This window comes from Cetorhinus maximus, chromosome 17 (genome assembly GCF_964194155.1).
Source record: "Cetorhinus maximus chromosome 17, sCetMax3.hap1.1, whole genome shotgun sequence".
Lineage (NCBI taxonomy): Eukaryota > Metazoa > Chordata > Chondrichthyes > Lamniformes > Cetorhinidae > Cetorhinus > Cetorhinus maximus.
This window is the reverse complement of record NC_135895.1, coordinates 46,674,558-46,689,241: the sequence shown is the minus strand read 5'-3', so window position 1 is coordinate 46,689,241 and position 14,684 is coordinate 46,674,558. Positions and strand designations below refer to the sequence as shown.

General features: G+C 46.1%; 1 protein-coding gene across 1 annotated transcript in view; it reads right to left on the bottom strand.

The window, feature by feature from the left end:
* The window catches only part of agbl4 (AGBL carboxypeptidase 4), a 1,138,261-nt gene that overhangs the window by 803,799 nt on the left and 319,778 nt on the right, over positions 1 to 14,684 (bottom strand). The window contains exon 4 of the mRNA XM_078561909.1: positions 12,393 to 12,487. Coding sequence (XP_078418035.1) covers positions 12,393 to 12,487 — 95 coding nt within the window. The remainder of the gene's footprint in view (positions 1 to 12,392; positions 12,488 to 14,684) is intronic.

Sequence of the window (14,684 nt, the reverse complement as noted above, 5' to 3'; positions counted from 1 at the left end):
AGCGTGAAATCACGGTCGGGGGCCGATTGCAGTTGGGGGTCCTTTTCCCAACCATTCCTGGGCCCGCTGATTGCGCGCACCCAACAAGGGAAAAGTTCAGGCCCATGTGTCGTGGGAAGGCCGACTGTGGTCCTGGATATTGTGTCTGTAGTCGTTTGATGTTTCCCTTGAACATACACATTTCTCCTCGTCTCAGTCCTAAGTGGTCTACCCCATATCCTCAGACTGTGACCCCTGGTTCTGGACTCCCCCACCATCAGGAACATCCTTCCTGCATCTACCCTGTCTAGTCCTGATAGAATTTTATAGGTTTCTATGAGATCCCCCCCTCATTCTTCTGAACTCCAGCAAATATAATCCTAGCCGACTCAATCCCTCCTCATATGTCAGTCCCGCAATCCCAGAAATCAATCTGGTAAACCTTTGCTGCACTCCCTCTATAGCAAGAACATCCTTCCTCAGATAAGGAGACCAAAACTGCACACAATATTTCAGGTGTGGTCTCACCAAGGCCCTGTACAATTGCAGCAAGACATCCCTGTTCCTGTACTCGAATCCTCTGGCTATGAAGGCTAACATACCATTTGCCTTCTTTACCGCCTGCTGCACCTGCATGCTTACCTTCAGCAACTGGTGTACGAGGACACCCAGGTCTCGTTGCACATTCCCCTCTCTCAATTTATAGCCATTCAGATAATAATCGGCCTTCCTGTTTTTGCTACCAAAGTGGATAACCTCACATTTATCCACATTATACTGCATCTGCCATGCATTTGCCCTCTCACTCAGCATGTCCAAATCACACTGAACCATCTCTGCATCCTCCCCACAGCTCACCCTCCCACTCAGCTTTGTGTCAAATTTGGAGATATTACATTTAGTTCCTCATCTAAATCATTAATATATACTGGCAGTCCTCTAAATGTGTAATACACTGGTCGGTGACATCCATCTGGTTGCTCCTGGAATAAAACTGTCCCTAGGCCTGTGGAGGAGGCATCCACAGCAATTGAAGTGGGCATGAATGGGTCATAGTGAGCCAGGATATCGGGTAAGAGCAGCGCATCTTTGATGTGACCGAATGCTTGCTCTTAGTGTGCATCCCAGCACCACACCTGGCCTTTTAAGAAGATGCTGCAGGGGCTCTGTAACCTGTACCAGGTAGGGCTGAAATTTCACCAACTGGTTCACCATGCCCAGGAATCTTTGGAGATCTGGAATAGATGTTGGGGTTGGGAACTCGCTGATTGCCTTCATTTTGTGTGGGTCCACCATGATGCCTTTGCTGCTCATATTATATCCTAAAACTGAATAGAGGTCATGTGAGAACTCACATTTCTCATTCAGTGTCAAGCCTTCTTCCTGCAAACATTCTAAGGCAGCCATGAGCCTCCTGTTGTGTTCCTTAATGGTGGTATCATGGACCAAAACATTATCCAAATGGCAGATGACACCCCCGAAGCCATGTAAAATGGCCGATATTGTGCATTGAAAAATCTCGAGTGCCAAGGTAATGCTGAAGGGCAAGCAGTTGAAACAGAATCTAGCAAATGAGGTGATAAATGTAGTCAGCAATTTGGACTTCTTGTTTAGTAGAAGTTGCTAGAAGCCGCTGTTAGCATCAAGTTTCAAAAACAGCGTGCTTTTGGAGAGCTTGGTCAGGCTGTCGTCCACCTAGGATATCGGATGGACTTCTCTTGCCACTGCCTTGTTGTATTAGGTCGACGCAGATGCGAATTGGCTTCAGAACTGGGACCATCCGGAACACCACTTCGTTGGCTGAGTGACAGGGGAGATGACCCTCATTTTGGTCATCTTCTGATGATGTTGATGCACTTGCTTCGATTTAGACTGCACGGTGGTGATACAGTATTTCATTGCTTCTCTGTCCTTTCCCCTCTCCCAGTCAACTATTTCCTTTCCCCCATCACTGCTAAGCACCCAGCATCACCTTCCACTTCCCCTCCATGACCTGCCAACCACAACACTTTGCTTTCGGGGATGTCCAGGTGAACATGCATGTTCTCTCCCTTCCCGAAAGTCCAACCCCATCCACATTAACCTCCCTGACCTCCTCCTTCCCACCCCCAGGGTCTGTATCAGCCTTCGAGTCCCCACGAACCACCCTCGCCATCCCTTCTACCAACAACATCAAACCATCACCCTCCCATCCTACCGCCTCACTCTGCCCTCAGTCACTCTCACCATTCCCTTGCACCATGTCCACCCTCAGTTTGCTACCCAGGAGGCAGTCATGGACTCATCAGCCCTCCCTTGCACGTTCACCTGGACATCCCTCCGCTCGGACCCCTTCCCCCCTTGGAACCCCTTCCCCCCAGAACCCCTCCCACCCCACCAAAACTTCTTCCTTTCTGGAACCTCTTCCCCTCTGGAACCCCTTCCCCCCTTGTAACTCCTTCCTCCCTTGGAACTCCTTCTCACCTTGGAACCCCCTACCCACCCCAGGACTGTGCCCTGCTTAGTTCTTCTCCCTCCCCGCTTAGCCCTTCCCCCTTCCTGACTCCTTCAGACACCCTCACTTCTTCCGCCACCCTTAGCATTCCCTCCTCCCGACTCCTTCCACCAGCCTTACTTCTTCTTCCACCCTTATTCCCTCCCCTCTCTACACTCTTCCCTCCCACCCCAGACTCCCTTCCTTTTCCACACTCCTTCCTCCCCCAGACTCCCTCCCCTCTCCACATTCTTTCCTCCTCCTGGACTCCCTCCCCTCTCCGCATTCCTTCCTCCCCCTGGACTCCCTCCCCTCCTTCCTCCCCCTGGACTCCCTCCCCTCTCCGCACCCCTTTCCTCCTATAAATTTCTTCCCTTACACCTTACACCACCCCCCCACCCCCACACCTACCTCCCCAACTGCCATCTTCTCCACCGTTACTCCCTCCTCCCCACTACCCCGTCTCCCCCCCCACCCCCTCCCAGCCTCCCCACTCTGACACCTTCATTCCACCCCCACCTTACCAACCCCCCAACACCTTTGTTCCTTTGTTTCCCCCCCTTCCAACCTCAAACCCCCCCCCAACCCCCACCGCCGGACACACCTTCCTCTCCCAGCTGATCCCAGACCTTCCTTTACCACCCCCCGGTACATCTTCCACTCCCAAACACAGCTGGACCTTCCTCTCCACCCCCTCGACCATTATCCGTTCTGAGCAGACCCTCAACGATGACTTTCCAACTTCCATGAGCTGCTTCGCAGCAGAGCCATGTCCATGAGAATCCACCATGGACATTCCTCTAGTATACCATTGCTGTCGGACTCCAGCATCTTCTACTCCTCAGGTGTCCGCGATGTGAGCAAGGCCCTGGCGGTAAGTCCTGACTTCTGCACATCACACTTGTCAAGACATGTTCTGCAACAGTGTGTTGTCCCGCTGCTGTGGGTGGGCGATCTACTGTGGGGCGATGATTTCGGCGGCCTGGCCTCATAATGAAATGCAGATGTATTACAATGAGTTTCCCAATGTCCGTTGGCTGGAAACGTGGCCCGCCATCGACGGGTTGAGTGGACAATCGCAAACTGATTTCACGATATCGTGAAACCAATTTCTGGCCTTCTTGCCATATTGTCCGCTTGCTCCATTGAACACGCCCGACGCCAGCAGGCATGGAAAATTCTGCCCAATGCCTCCCATATTTGTTTGTTTTTGTATTGGAGAGTGGCTTGCAATGTATCTTCAACTGGGAGCTTGATGTCTCCTGCTCTGTACAGCTGTGTTATGGGTGGCATCAGGCATTGCTTCACCAGCCATGGTTCCATATTTGAGTGGACCATAATATTGGCTCCAATGTCTGATTTGAAATTGGCGAGGTGATCGTTTACAGAGATGTCAGCATTCCAAAAGAGAATCCAGGATCACTGACCTCACCCAAGAAGTATGGTTGGACTTCTTCCTGATATGGCGCCTCAATCTTGTGGATTGTTTTGGGATCCTCCGCATGTCTCAACATCTTAGACTTGCACAGCTTTCCAAAGTGTCCCAGCCAGTCGCAGTTGAAACACTGCGCATAGATTTCTGGACATTGCTCTCACCTGTGAGGGCTTTTGACTCCACAGCACTTTCATGGTTTCCCACCATCGTGTGGTCTGTTTGGGTATTGCCTTCCTTGGGCTGGAGTCTCCTGGCCTTTTGTTGCTTTATGAACTGGATAGTTGGGTTTGCTCTATACCATGCCTTAACCTTGCCACATAAAATGGACCAGTGTTGTTGGCAAATTTCAGGCTGCCTGACTATTTAGATGGCCTTTTCTACATTTAGATCTTCTTTTGCCTGTAGATTGTCCGAAAGGGCATCATCAGTCACTCCGGTCTCATATAAGCTCTGACTTAAGGTTTCCGCAGTCACAGCCTTCAGCTAATCTGCATAATTCATTTATGAAAGAGTCAACGGGTTCTCTAGGCCGCTGGACACACTTGTTGTACTTTGCTCGATCTAAAATTTTATTACTTCTTAAATTAAAGTAGATATCCAAGGATTTCAAAATATCTTCAAACTTATCTGAAGTTTTATTTATTCCTTGCCTTGCAATGATGTCATCGGCTAACAGACAAACTAAGTACAATAGTGTATTCACTTGTTCAGCCTCTGTCTTCTTCCCTAATCCTGAAGTATTTCAAGTATCTTGAAAATCTTTTTCACGAAAAGCCCCCAGTTCTGCGCCTGGCCTGACCCTTGGATCAGCCCAGATTGAGTAGGTAGGGTTGATTTCTTATCCATTGTTGTTTTTCAGCTCAGGGGAGTACAGCTTTAATTGCTGTTTCACGTTTAAAGATGTCACTGTAGTAACTATTATTTCAATGCTTCTTCCCATGCTTGTCGGGTTTCAGTGAGCTACTGTGGTGATTGTGGACCCAACTCAAAGGGATCGATTTCTCGCAGCAAATTTTTAGTCAAAGGTTTGGGCCCTTTAGAACATCTTAGGGTGATTAAAAGGCAATTCCTGGCTTTGGCTGAATTTTTAAAACTTAGTTTTTTTTTCAAACGAGCTCAGCCACCGTGTGGTATGGCGCCAACTCTGAACCCGGGCTAGCCATAGTGATTAATTAAATAGACTGCTCTGGCTGATTAATGGCCTGCAGACTTTTTAAGCCGAGTTCAGCCTTAGAACTGATTTTTTTTCTCACCCTTGCTATGTTCTTTGATTATGCAATCGATGGGGATTCACAATGGCTCTCCATGTGCTCTGGTGGAGTCTGCACAGTGGATTTTTCTTCTGTCCTTCAGCCACCACGTCTGCAGTGGAGACTCTTTTTAGGTGATCTCCAGCTGTGTCTTCAGTTCAGGTGCACTTCAGTCAGGTCAGGGTGCTGTTCCTTTAGTTTTTCAGGCTCTGGGGTCCTTCACTAGCTTTTTGGTTCTGAGTTCATTCATCAGCTGTCACCATATTTTAAGGATTTGTTCAATAGGTCTCACGAAGAGGTTCAGAGGCTTGTAAGGATGAACAGTAGCGTTTATTGGTAACACATAACTATTTACACAAGTATAAAGTATAGCCCAAACTAGGAGCTAACTCCATGCTGACTACTCCTTGACTCTCTCCATACAACTCTGTCTCCTGTCCACTGTTATGTGCCTCTCTGCATCATACTGTAGGTGGTACTGTTCTCCAGCACATATTAACCCTTGCTATGCCAAGCACCCTTATAATACTATAAAAGTAGCAAGGCTGCCACAATGGGGGTGGTGGGGACGGGGTATCCATTTACAGGGCAGTCTTTGGCTGCATCCCCACCCAGGTAGGCCTGCCTGAGTACTGGTGCCATGGCCTACCACTGGGTGCCGGTCTCCAGGCAGTTGAACTGCTCCCGAGCCCAGCACATTGGGAAACTGGAGGATGACTGGAAAATCCTAGTTGGCCCCCATTACCTGCTCTGTACAAGCCTAACTGGCTGCCTACATTGTGGAGGCGGGCAGCTTTGCAGGGCCCCAAGCTTGCCTCAGCCAAAGTTGCTGATGCCGGGAACAAGGCTGGGAAACCAGCATGCCGCCGATTTTCGAGACCCATCTGCTTCCGTTCTCAACCTCAGGGGCACCCAGCAATCCTGCCCCAAGCAGGAAGCCTAGAAGAGTACAGTAGGTGAAGGGGTAATTAAGAAGGAAATCAGGAAAGCAAAAAATGTCATGAGTATATCTGGCAAGTAAAATGAAGGAAAACCAAATATGTTTTATAAGTATATAAAGAGCAAGAGGATAACTAAAGAAAGAATAGGGTCTATTAGGGGGCAAAAAAGTAACCTATGCATGGGGGCAGATGATGTGGGTAAAGTTCTGAATGAGAGTATCTATCTCCACTTGGTGAGGCAAGGTTTGATCAGGGATAGTCAGCTTGGCTTTGTCAGAGGGAGGTCATGCCTAACAAATTTGATTGAATTTTTTGAGGAGGTGACCAGGTGAGTAGATGAGGGTAGTGCAGTTGATGTAGTTTATATGGATTTCAGCAAAGCCTTTGACAAGGTCCCACATGGGAGACTTATAAAGGAGGCAAATGCACATGGGATACAGGGTAATTTGATAAGGTGGATTCAAAATTGGCTTAGTTGTAGGAGGCAGAGCATGATGACAGAAGGATGCTTTAGTGACTGGAAGCCAGAGTCCAGTGACGTACCACAGGGATCTGTGCTCGGTCCCCTATTATTTGTCATTTATATAAACAACATAGATGACTATGTGGGGACAGGATTAGTAAGTTTGCGGATGACACAAAGATTGGCCGGGTGGTTAACAGTGAGGTTGAGTGTCTTGGGCTACAGGAAGATATAGACGGGATGGTCAAATGGGCAGATAAGTGGCAGATGGAATTTAACCCTGAAAAGTGTGAGGTGACACACTTTGGAAGGAGTAATTTGACAAGGAAGTATTCAATGAACGGCATGGCACTAGGAAGTTCTGCCTTTATCAATCGAGGCATAGATTACAAAAGTAGGGAGATCACGTTGGAGTTGTATAGAACCTTGGTGAGGCCACAGCTGGAGTACTGTGTGCAGTTCTGGTCGCCACATTATAGGAAGGAGGTGATTGCACTGGAGGAGGTGCAGAGGAGTTTCACCAGGATGTTGCCTGGGATGAAACATTTAAGTTATGAAGAGAGATTGGATAGACTTGGGTTGTTTTCGTTGGAGCAGTGAAGACTGAGGGGGGTCCTGATCGAGGTGTACAAGATTATGAGGGGCATGGACAGGGTGGATAGGGAGCAGCTGTTCCCCTTATTTGAAGGGTCAGTTACAAGGGGGCATAAGTTCAAGGTGAGGGACAGGAGGTTTAGGGGGATGTGAGGAAAAACTTTTTTACCCAGAGGGTGGTGACGGTCTGGAATGCACTGCCTGGGAGGGTGGTGGAGGCAGGTTGCCTCACATTCTTTAAAAAGTACCTGGATGAGCACTTGGCACGTCATAACATTCAAGGCTATGGGCCAAGTGCTGGCAAATTGGATTAGGTAGGTAGGTCAGGTGTTTCTCACATGTTGGTGCAGACTCAATGGGCCGAAGGGCCTCTTCTGCACTGTGATTCTGTGAATACTTTGTAGTTGTCTTCACAAAAGACACGTCCAATATTGATCTCATAGTTAAGAAGGAATAGCGCGAAATATTGAATGGGACAAAAGAGGAAGTTTTAAAGGGTTTGATATCTTTGAAAGTAGGTAAATCATCAGACTCAGATTAAACATATCTCAGTATGTTAATGGAAGCAGGGGAAGAAATTGTGAAGGCTCTGACCATAATATATTTCAAACTTTTTCTCACCACATGAGTGGTGCCTATGGATTGGAGGACTGTTGATATTGTACCGTTGTTTAAAAAGGAAGGGATAATCCAAGTAATGGTAGGTTAGCTGGTTTAACTTCGGTGTGGGGAATCAATTTCGAGCAACAGTATAAACTTGCATTTAGAAAGGCATAAATTAACAAGATGAGTCAACATGGATTTATTAAAGGAAGGTCATGTCTGACTAACTTCAGTGAAATTTTGAGGACCTGATAAGTAGGATTGATCAGGGCAGTGTGGGGGATATGGTCTGTACAGGTTTTAGGAAGGCTTTTGACAAGGTTCCACATGGTAAGCTGGTCAAAAAAGTAAAAACCATTAGGATCCAAGTGAAAGTGGTAAAATGGATCCAAACTTGACTTAGTGACAGGAGGCAAAGAAGGTTTTGTGACTGAAAGACTAGTGGGATTCTATAGGGCTCAGTAGTTGGCCTTTTGTTTTTTGAAATTCATATTAATGATTTAGAATCAATGCAGTGGGAATGATGAAGAAACATAGAAACATAGAAAATAGAAGCAGGAGTAGGTCATTCGGCCCTTCGAGCCTTCTCCGCCATTCAATATGATCATGGCTGATTCTCTATCTGAACATCATATTCCCGCTCTCTCCCCATACCCCTTGTTTGCAGATGGTCCAAAAATTGTCCATGTGGTCGACAGTGAAAAGGAAAGCTTTAGGCTGCAGCAAGTTACAAGTGGTCTGGTCAATTGGACGACAAGTTGGAAAATGGAATTCAATTCGGAGAAGTGTCAAAGAATGCATTTTGGGAGGTGCAACAAGGCAAGGGAATACACAATAAATGGGAGAACACTGAGTAGTGTGAAGGAATAGAGGGACCTTGACAGGTACATCCACAGACTTTTAAAGGTTGCAGGACAAGTCAATAGGATGGTTAAGAAGACATATGGCATGCTTTCCTTTATGAGGTGAGCCACAGGATGAATGGGCAGGGAGGTTATACTAGAATTGTATACAACACTAGTTAGACCAAAGAGTGCTGCATACAGTTCTGGTCACCATATTACAGAAATATGAGATTGCACTGGAAAGGGTGCAGAGGAGATTTATGAAGGTTTTACCAGGAGTGAAAAAATTTAGCAATGAGAAAGGATTAGATACACTGGGGTTGTTTTCCTTAGAAAAAGGAAGGCTGCAGGGTAGAACCTGAGAGGATGTTTCCCCTCGTGGATGGATCTAGAATTAGGGACAACAGTTTCAAAGTAAGAGGTCCACCATTTAAGGTAGAGATGAGGTGTAATTTCTTCTCTCATGGTGTCCTTAATCTTTGGAATTCTCTACCCAAGAGAGTAGTGAAGGCTGGGTTATTAAATATATTCAAGGCTGAGTCAGATTTTTGATCTATAAGGGAGTCAAGGGTTATGGTAGGCAGACAGGAGAGTGGAGTTAAGGCCATGATCAGATCAGCCATGTCCTTATTGAATGGCAGGGAAGGCTTGAGGGGTCAAAGGACCTACTCTTGCTTCTATCTCTTATATTCTTGGAGTGTAAAAATGTGAGGGGCCTATGGAGTAAATAGAGATAATCTATTTATTGTAACAGAGGGGTCAAAAGCCGGGGGGCATAGATTTAAATGAATTTGTAGAAAGATTAGAGGGGAGATGACAGAACATCTTTTCAATCAGAGGGTTGTGAGATGGTAGGGTCCTGGGCCCTCCACCCCGAGCCCACAGGGAGGTTGCCAGCTTTTATTGGATGGCCTCCCGACATGGCAGAGAGCCCACCCCCACCACTGGCAGAATGGCAGTACAGTGCGAAGAGACCCTTAATTGGCCTCTGGGCAGGAAAGCCGTCCATGACCTTCCCCACCGCTGACTGAATTTGATAGAATCGGGAAGGTGACTTACTTGACTTACTGCCTTCCCTCCCGATTCTACAACCTCACCCGCCTCCAAGCCCACTCCTGTGAGCTAGATTAAATTCTGCACATTGAGTGCAGTAGCAGAGGATGATTAAACAGATTGTTCCACCTCGATGCTATTGACCTCAAGCGCTGTTGTAAGTGGGAGAGAGGTCAAGGTTACAATCGAGGTGGAGCAGAGATTGCAATCAGGTAGGAAAATGTTGCAATTGGGTGGGTCAAGGTCACAACTTAGGGGGTGGAGAGTACCTATGAGTAGATGCTGGTCCCCAATTTTAATGTGGAATCAACTTGGTTTGCAGTAGTTCCTTTAAGGATGGCCTGCAAGGCTGCATGCACACCCGGGTGGATTGTACAAGGCGCTGTGTTGCCTGCACCTTGACTAAAAAGTCAAACAGGCGTATGCCCACAAAAAAGCTGGCTGACTCGCAGCCATTTTACGCTCAGCAGCTCTGCAATCCCAGCAGCACCAGATTCAATCGGTGGCCACTTCTGGGACTACAGCCAGTCCCAAAAGAAGAGGAGGTTATGGAGGCCGGACTGAAAGTAAATCCGGGGTATCAGCTGACAGGCCCCAGAGTGGGAGTGAGAGAGGATGTGGAGCCGGTTTTAAGAGGCCAGAGGGGAGGGTTAAAGGTGGGGTATGACCTTATGGAGGGGTGCCTCTGATGTGCACAGGGACCCCCAAAGGAGGGCTCATTTTGCCTGATACCAGCTTGCCCAGCAAAAGCTGTCAGGCTACCTGCATAGGGTGAGCCTACTTTCGCCGCATGTAAAATAGCAGCAGGGGTGGGATGAGACACTGAAGTGGCCATTAATTGGCCACCACTCCCTCTAAAATGGGAGACAGGTTGGGGGCAGGTGGGAAGGTGACGGGCAGGTCACACTCTGCCTTTTACAAGTCCATTGCCTTCATTCCCAAAGACTGTCCACCATCTACAAGGCACAAATCAGAAGTGTGGTGCAATACTCTCCACTTGCCAGGGTGAGTGCAGCTCCAACAACACTCAAGAAGCTTAACACCACCCGGGGCAAAGCAGCCCGCTTGATTGGCACCCCATCCACAAACATTCACTCCCTCCACCATCAGTGCACAGTGGCAGCAGTGTGTACCATCTACAAGATGCACTACAGGAACTCACCATCAGTCCTTAGTCAGCACCTTCCAAACCCTCGACCACTACCATCTAGAAGGACAAGGGCAGCAGACACATGGGAACACCACCACCTGGAAGTTCTCCTCCAAGCCACTCATCATCCTGACTTGGAACTATATCACCATTCCTTCACTGTCGCTGGCTCAAAATCCTGGAACTTTCTCCCGAGCAACACTGTGGGTGTACCTACACCACATGGACTGCAGCAGTTCAAGAAGGCAGCTCACCACCATCTTCTCAAGGGCAATTAGGGATGGGCAATAAATGCTGGCCTAGCCAGCGATGCTCACATCCCATGAAGGAATTAAGAAAAAACACGCCAGCAAGGAAGCATAAAATCCAGCCATTGGTTTTCCAGGTGCTGGATAGCTCAGGAAAAATCAATTTTGCAGAGGAGGCCTCATTTGTTTGTAGCTATCAGCTGGTTCAGATATGGGTCTTGGATGCCTACTTTGATTAGTTTTGTCGTGACATCTTCTCAAATATTCCAGAGGCTCAAATTATACCTGCTCACTTCCTGACTCATTGTTAAATCATGCACTCCATTTGTTCTGAATATTAATTATTTTTGAATGATTATCACCTTTGCAAAAAATATCAATTTTTGCCAAATTTTAGGGGGAAGAGTCCAAATATCTTAGATTCACTATATTTCAATGTTTCAAGCATCTTATGCCACCAGCACTATAAGTTGAACTTGAATTAGACTTTACAGTTGCTAAGATATTTAAGTCATTTAAAATATTTAATTTCAGTTTTCATGCATAACATTTTTTCCAATGCAAGATTGTCACTTGAACTTTACATTAGAATGTCATTATCATGATGTATCATAAAATAAAGTTATTGTTCTTTCAAATGTTGCAACTGAGCTCAATGTATCTTAACAAACCTACTGATAGATTTTCATCTAGGTCCACTTTGCAGGCAGTGCATGCCTGAACTGAGATGCCTGAGACCTTATCCATGTATTTGGGGAGGGTGTCCGTGCCTGTCAAGACTTCATAGGCATCTTGCCCATTGGGAAAAAATTAACTTCGGGCCAGTTGCCTCACCGGCTGCGGCACTCCAGCCTGGTGGGGAGTGGTACTGCAACAGGGGAAATCACAATAATTGGAGTTGGAGAAGCATTCCTGCTCCTCCTGACTCAAGAGGAAGATTTGAAAAGGCCTCCCTTTTGTTCATGACTGCAGAGGCAGAATTCTCAGCATAGCTAGTCCATTGCCTGCTTTATGCATTCAAAACCAACTTCAGCCAGGGGCCCTTCATTTACATATCTAACACCTGTTTTAAATGGCCGTCCAGGACTGTTACAACCTGGAACATACAAATTCTGAGCAGGTCATCCCACTGCTGAGAGGTATGTTTTGTATATTGCAAAAATGGGAGCAATACATATCGAATTTCCACCCCTGTACTTTTGTAGCAATGTCATATCCCTTCATTTCTAATTTTTATGAATTAAATAATATTGTTGCTCTATCAAACCTAAGTCCATGCTTAAATTAATCCAGTAACAAAGGGAAATCCAACATGTTTGTTGCCACAATGATTTGTAACAAACTATAAGTTCTTTTACCATTTTGATCTGCTGGTAGATTTCACAACTGGTGTCATTCCATCTCTGTAGAGACTCTTTGTTTTGCTGAAGTTGACAATGTTGAAAATTACCCTCTGCAAAAAATTAAATAAAAATAAGTTAGAACCATAGAACCATAGAAAAGTTACAGCACAGAAGGAGGCCATTCGGCCCATCTTGTCCATGCCAGCCCGAGGACACCCAGATGCCCTTTCTACCTCCCTGCACCCGGCCCAAAGCCCTGCAGCTTACAGCACTTAAGGTGCAGATCCAGGTACTTTTTAAAAGAGTTTAGAGTTTCTGCCTCTACCACCAACTTGGGCAGCAAATTCCAGACACCCACTACCCTCTGTGTAAAAAACACCTTTTGCCACTTAGCTTGAATCTATGTCCCCTGGTTCTAGAATTCTCCATCAAGGGAAACAATTTGATCCTGTCCACTCTTTCTATTCCCCTCATAATTTTGTATACCTCAATTAAGTCACCTCTCAGCCTTCTTTGTTCTAAGGAAAATAACCCCAACCTATCCAATCTCTCCTCATAGCTACACTTTTCTAACCCTGGCAACATTCTTGTAAACCTCCTCTGCATTCTCTCCAGAGCTATTATGTCCTTCCTGTAATGTGGTGACCAGAACTGCACACAATACTCCAGTTGTGGCCTCACCAGTGTTTTATACAATTCCAACATTATATCCTTACTTTTATATTCTATACCTCTGCCAATGAAGGAGAGCATTCCATATGCCTTCTTTACAACCTTGTCTACTTGAACCGCTGCCTTCAGGGACCTGTGTACTTGTACACCAAGATCTCTCACTTCATCTACCCCTCTTAGTATATTCATATTTATTGTGTAATCCCTGTAACTGCTTGGCCTCCCTAAGTGTATGACCTCACACTTCTCTATGTTAAAATCCATCTGCCATTTTATCGCCCACTCCACCAACCCATCTATATCATTTTGGAGATTATGGCTATCCTCTACACTATCCACTACTCGGCCAATCTTTGTGTCATCTGCAAATTTCCCAATCATGCTCCCCACATTCACGTCCAAATCGTTAATATACAACACAAACAGCAAGGGTCCCAAAACCGAGCCCTGTGGTACACTACTTGAGACAACTTTCCATTTCCAAGGGCATCCATCAACTATTACCCTTTGTTTCCTGTTACAAAGCCAACCTTTTATCCAGTTTGCCACATTACCCTGAATCCCATGGGCTTTTACTTTCCTGACCAATCTGCCATGTGGGACCTTGTCAAATGCCTTGCTAAAATCCATGTACACAACATCCACTGCACTTCCTTCATCAACCCTTCTTGTCACTTCCTCAAACAATTCAATCAAATTTGTGAGGCAAGACTTTCCTTTAACAAATCCATGCTGACCATCCCTGACTAATCCATGCCTTTCCACATGACAGTTAATCCTATCTCTCAGGATTGATTCTACTAATTTGCTCACCACCGATGTAAGACTAACCAGCCTATAATTGTTTGGCATTTCCTTTGATCCCTTTTTAAACAATGGAGCTACATTTGCATTTCTCCAGTCCTCTGGTACCTCCCCTGTATCTAGTGAAGATTGGAAAATCATCCTCAGAGAATCTGCTATCTGCTCCCTGACTTATTTCAGCAGCCTCGGAAACAACACATCTGGCCCTGGTGACTTATCAACTTTCAAGGATTTCAACCCTTCGAGTACTTGCTCTCTCTTTATGACTATCCCGTCCAATATCTCGGTGTTCTTCCTGGACTACTATATCTACATCCTCCCATTCCTTTGTAAACACGGAGACAAAATATTCATTCAAAACCCTTCCCACAGCCTCTGCAACTACACACAAGTTTCCATCTTCATCTCTGATAGGTCCCACTTTTTCCTTAACTAACCTTTTAGCATTCATGTATTGGTAAAACATCTTTGGGTTATCTTTAACCTTACTTGCTATTCTCTTTTCATGCCCTCTCTTTGATTTCCTTATTTCCTTTTTTACTTCGTTCCTGCACTTCCTATATTCGTCTAGGCTATCTGCAGTGCTTAGTTCTTTGTGCCTATCGTACGCTTTCTTTTTCTGTTTGATCTTCCCCTGTATTCCTCTAGACAACCGGGGGGGTCTAAATTTGGCAGTACCACTCTTATTTTTGTAGGGGACATTTCTACTTTGTACAATTAGGACCTCGCTTTTTAGTGCTTCCCACTGGTTTTTCACTGTTTTATCCTCCAGCAGTGCTGTCCAGTCCACCTCAGCCAAGTCCCTTCTCATTTCAGCAAAATTTGCCTTCC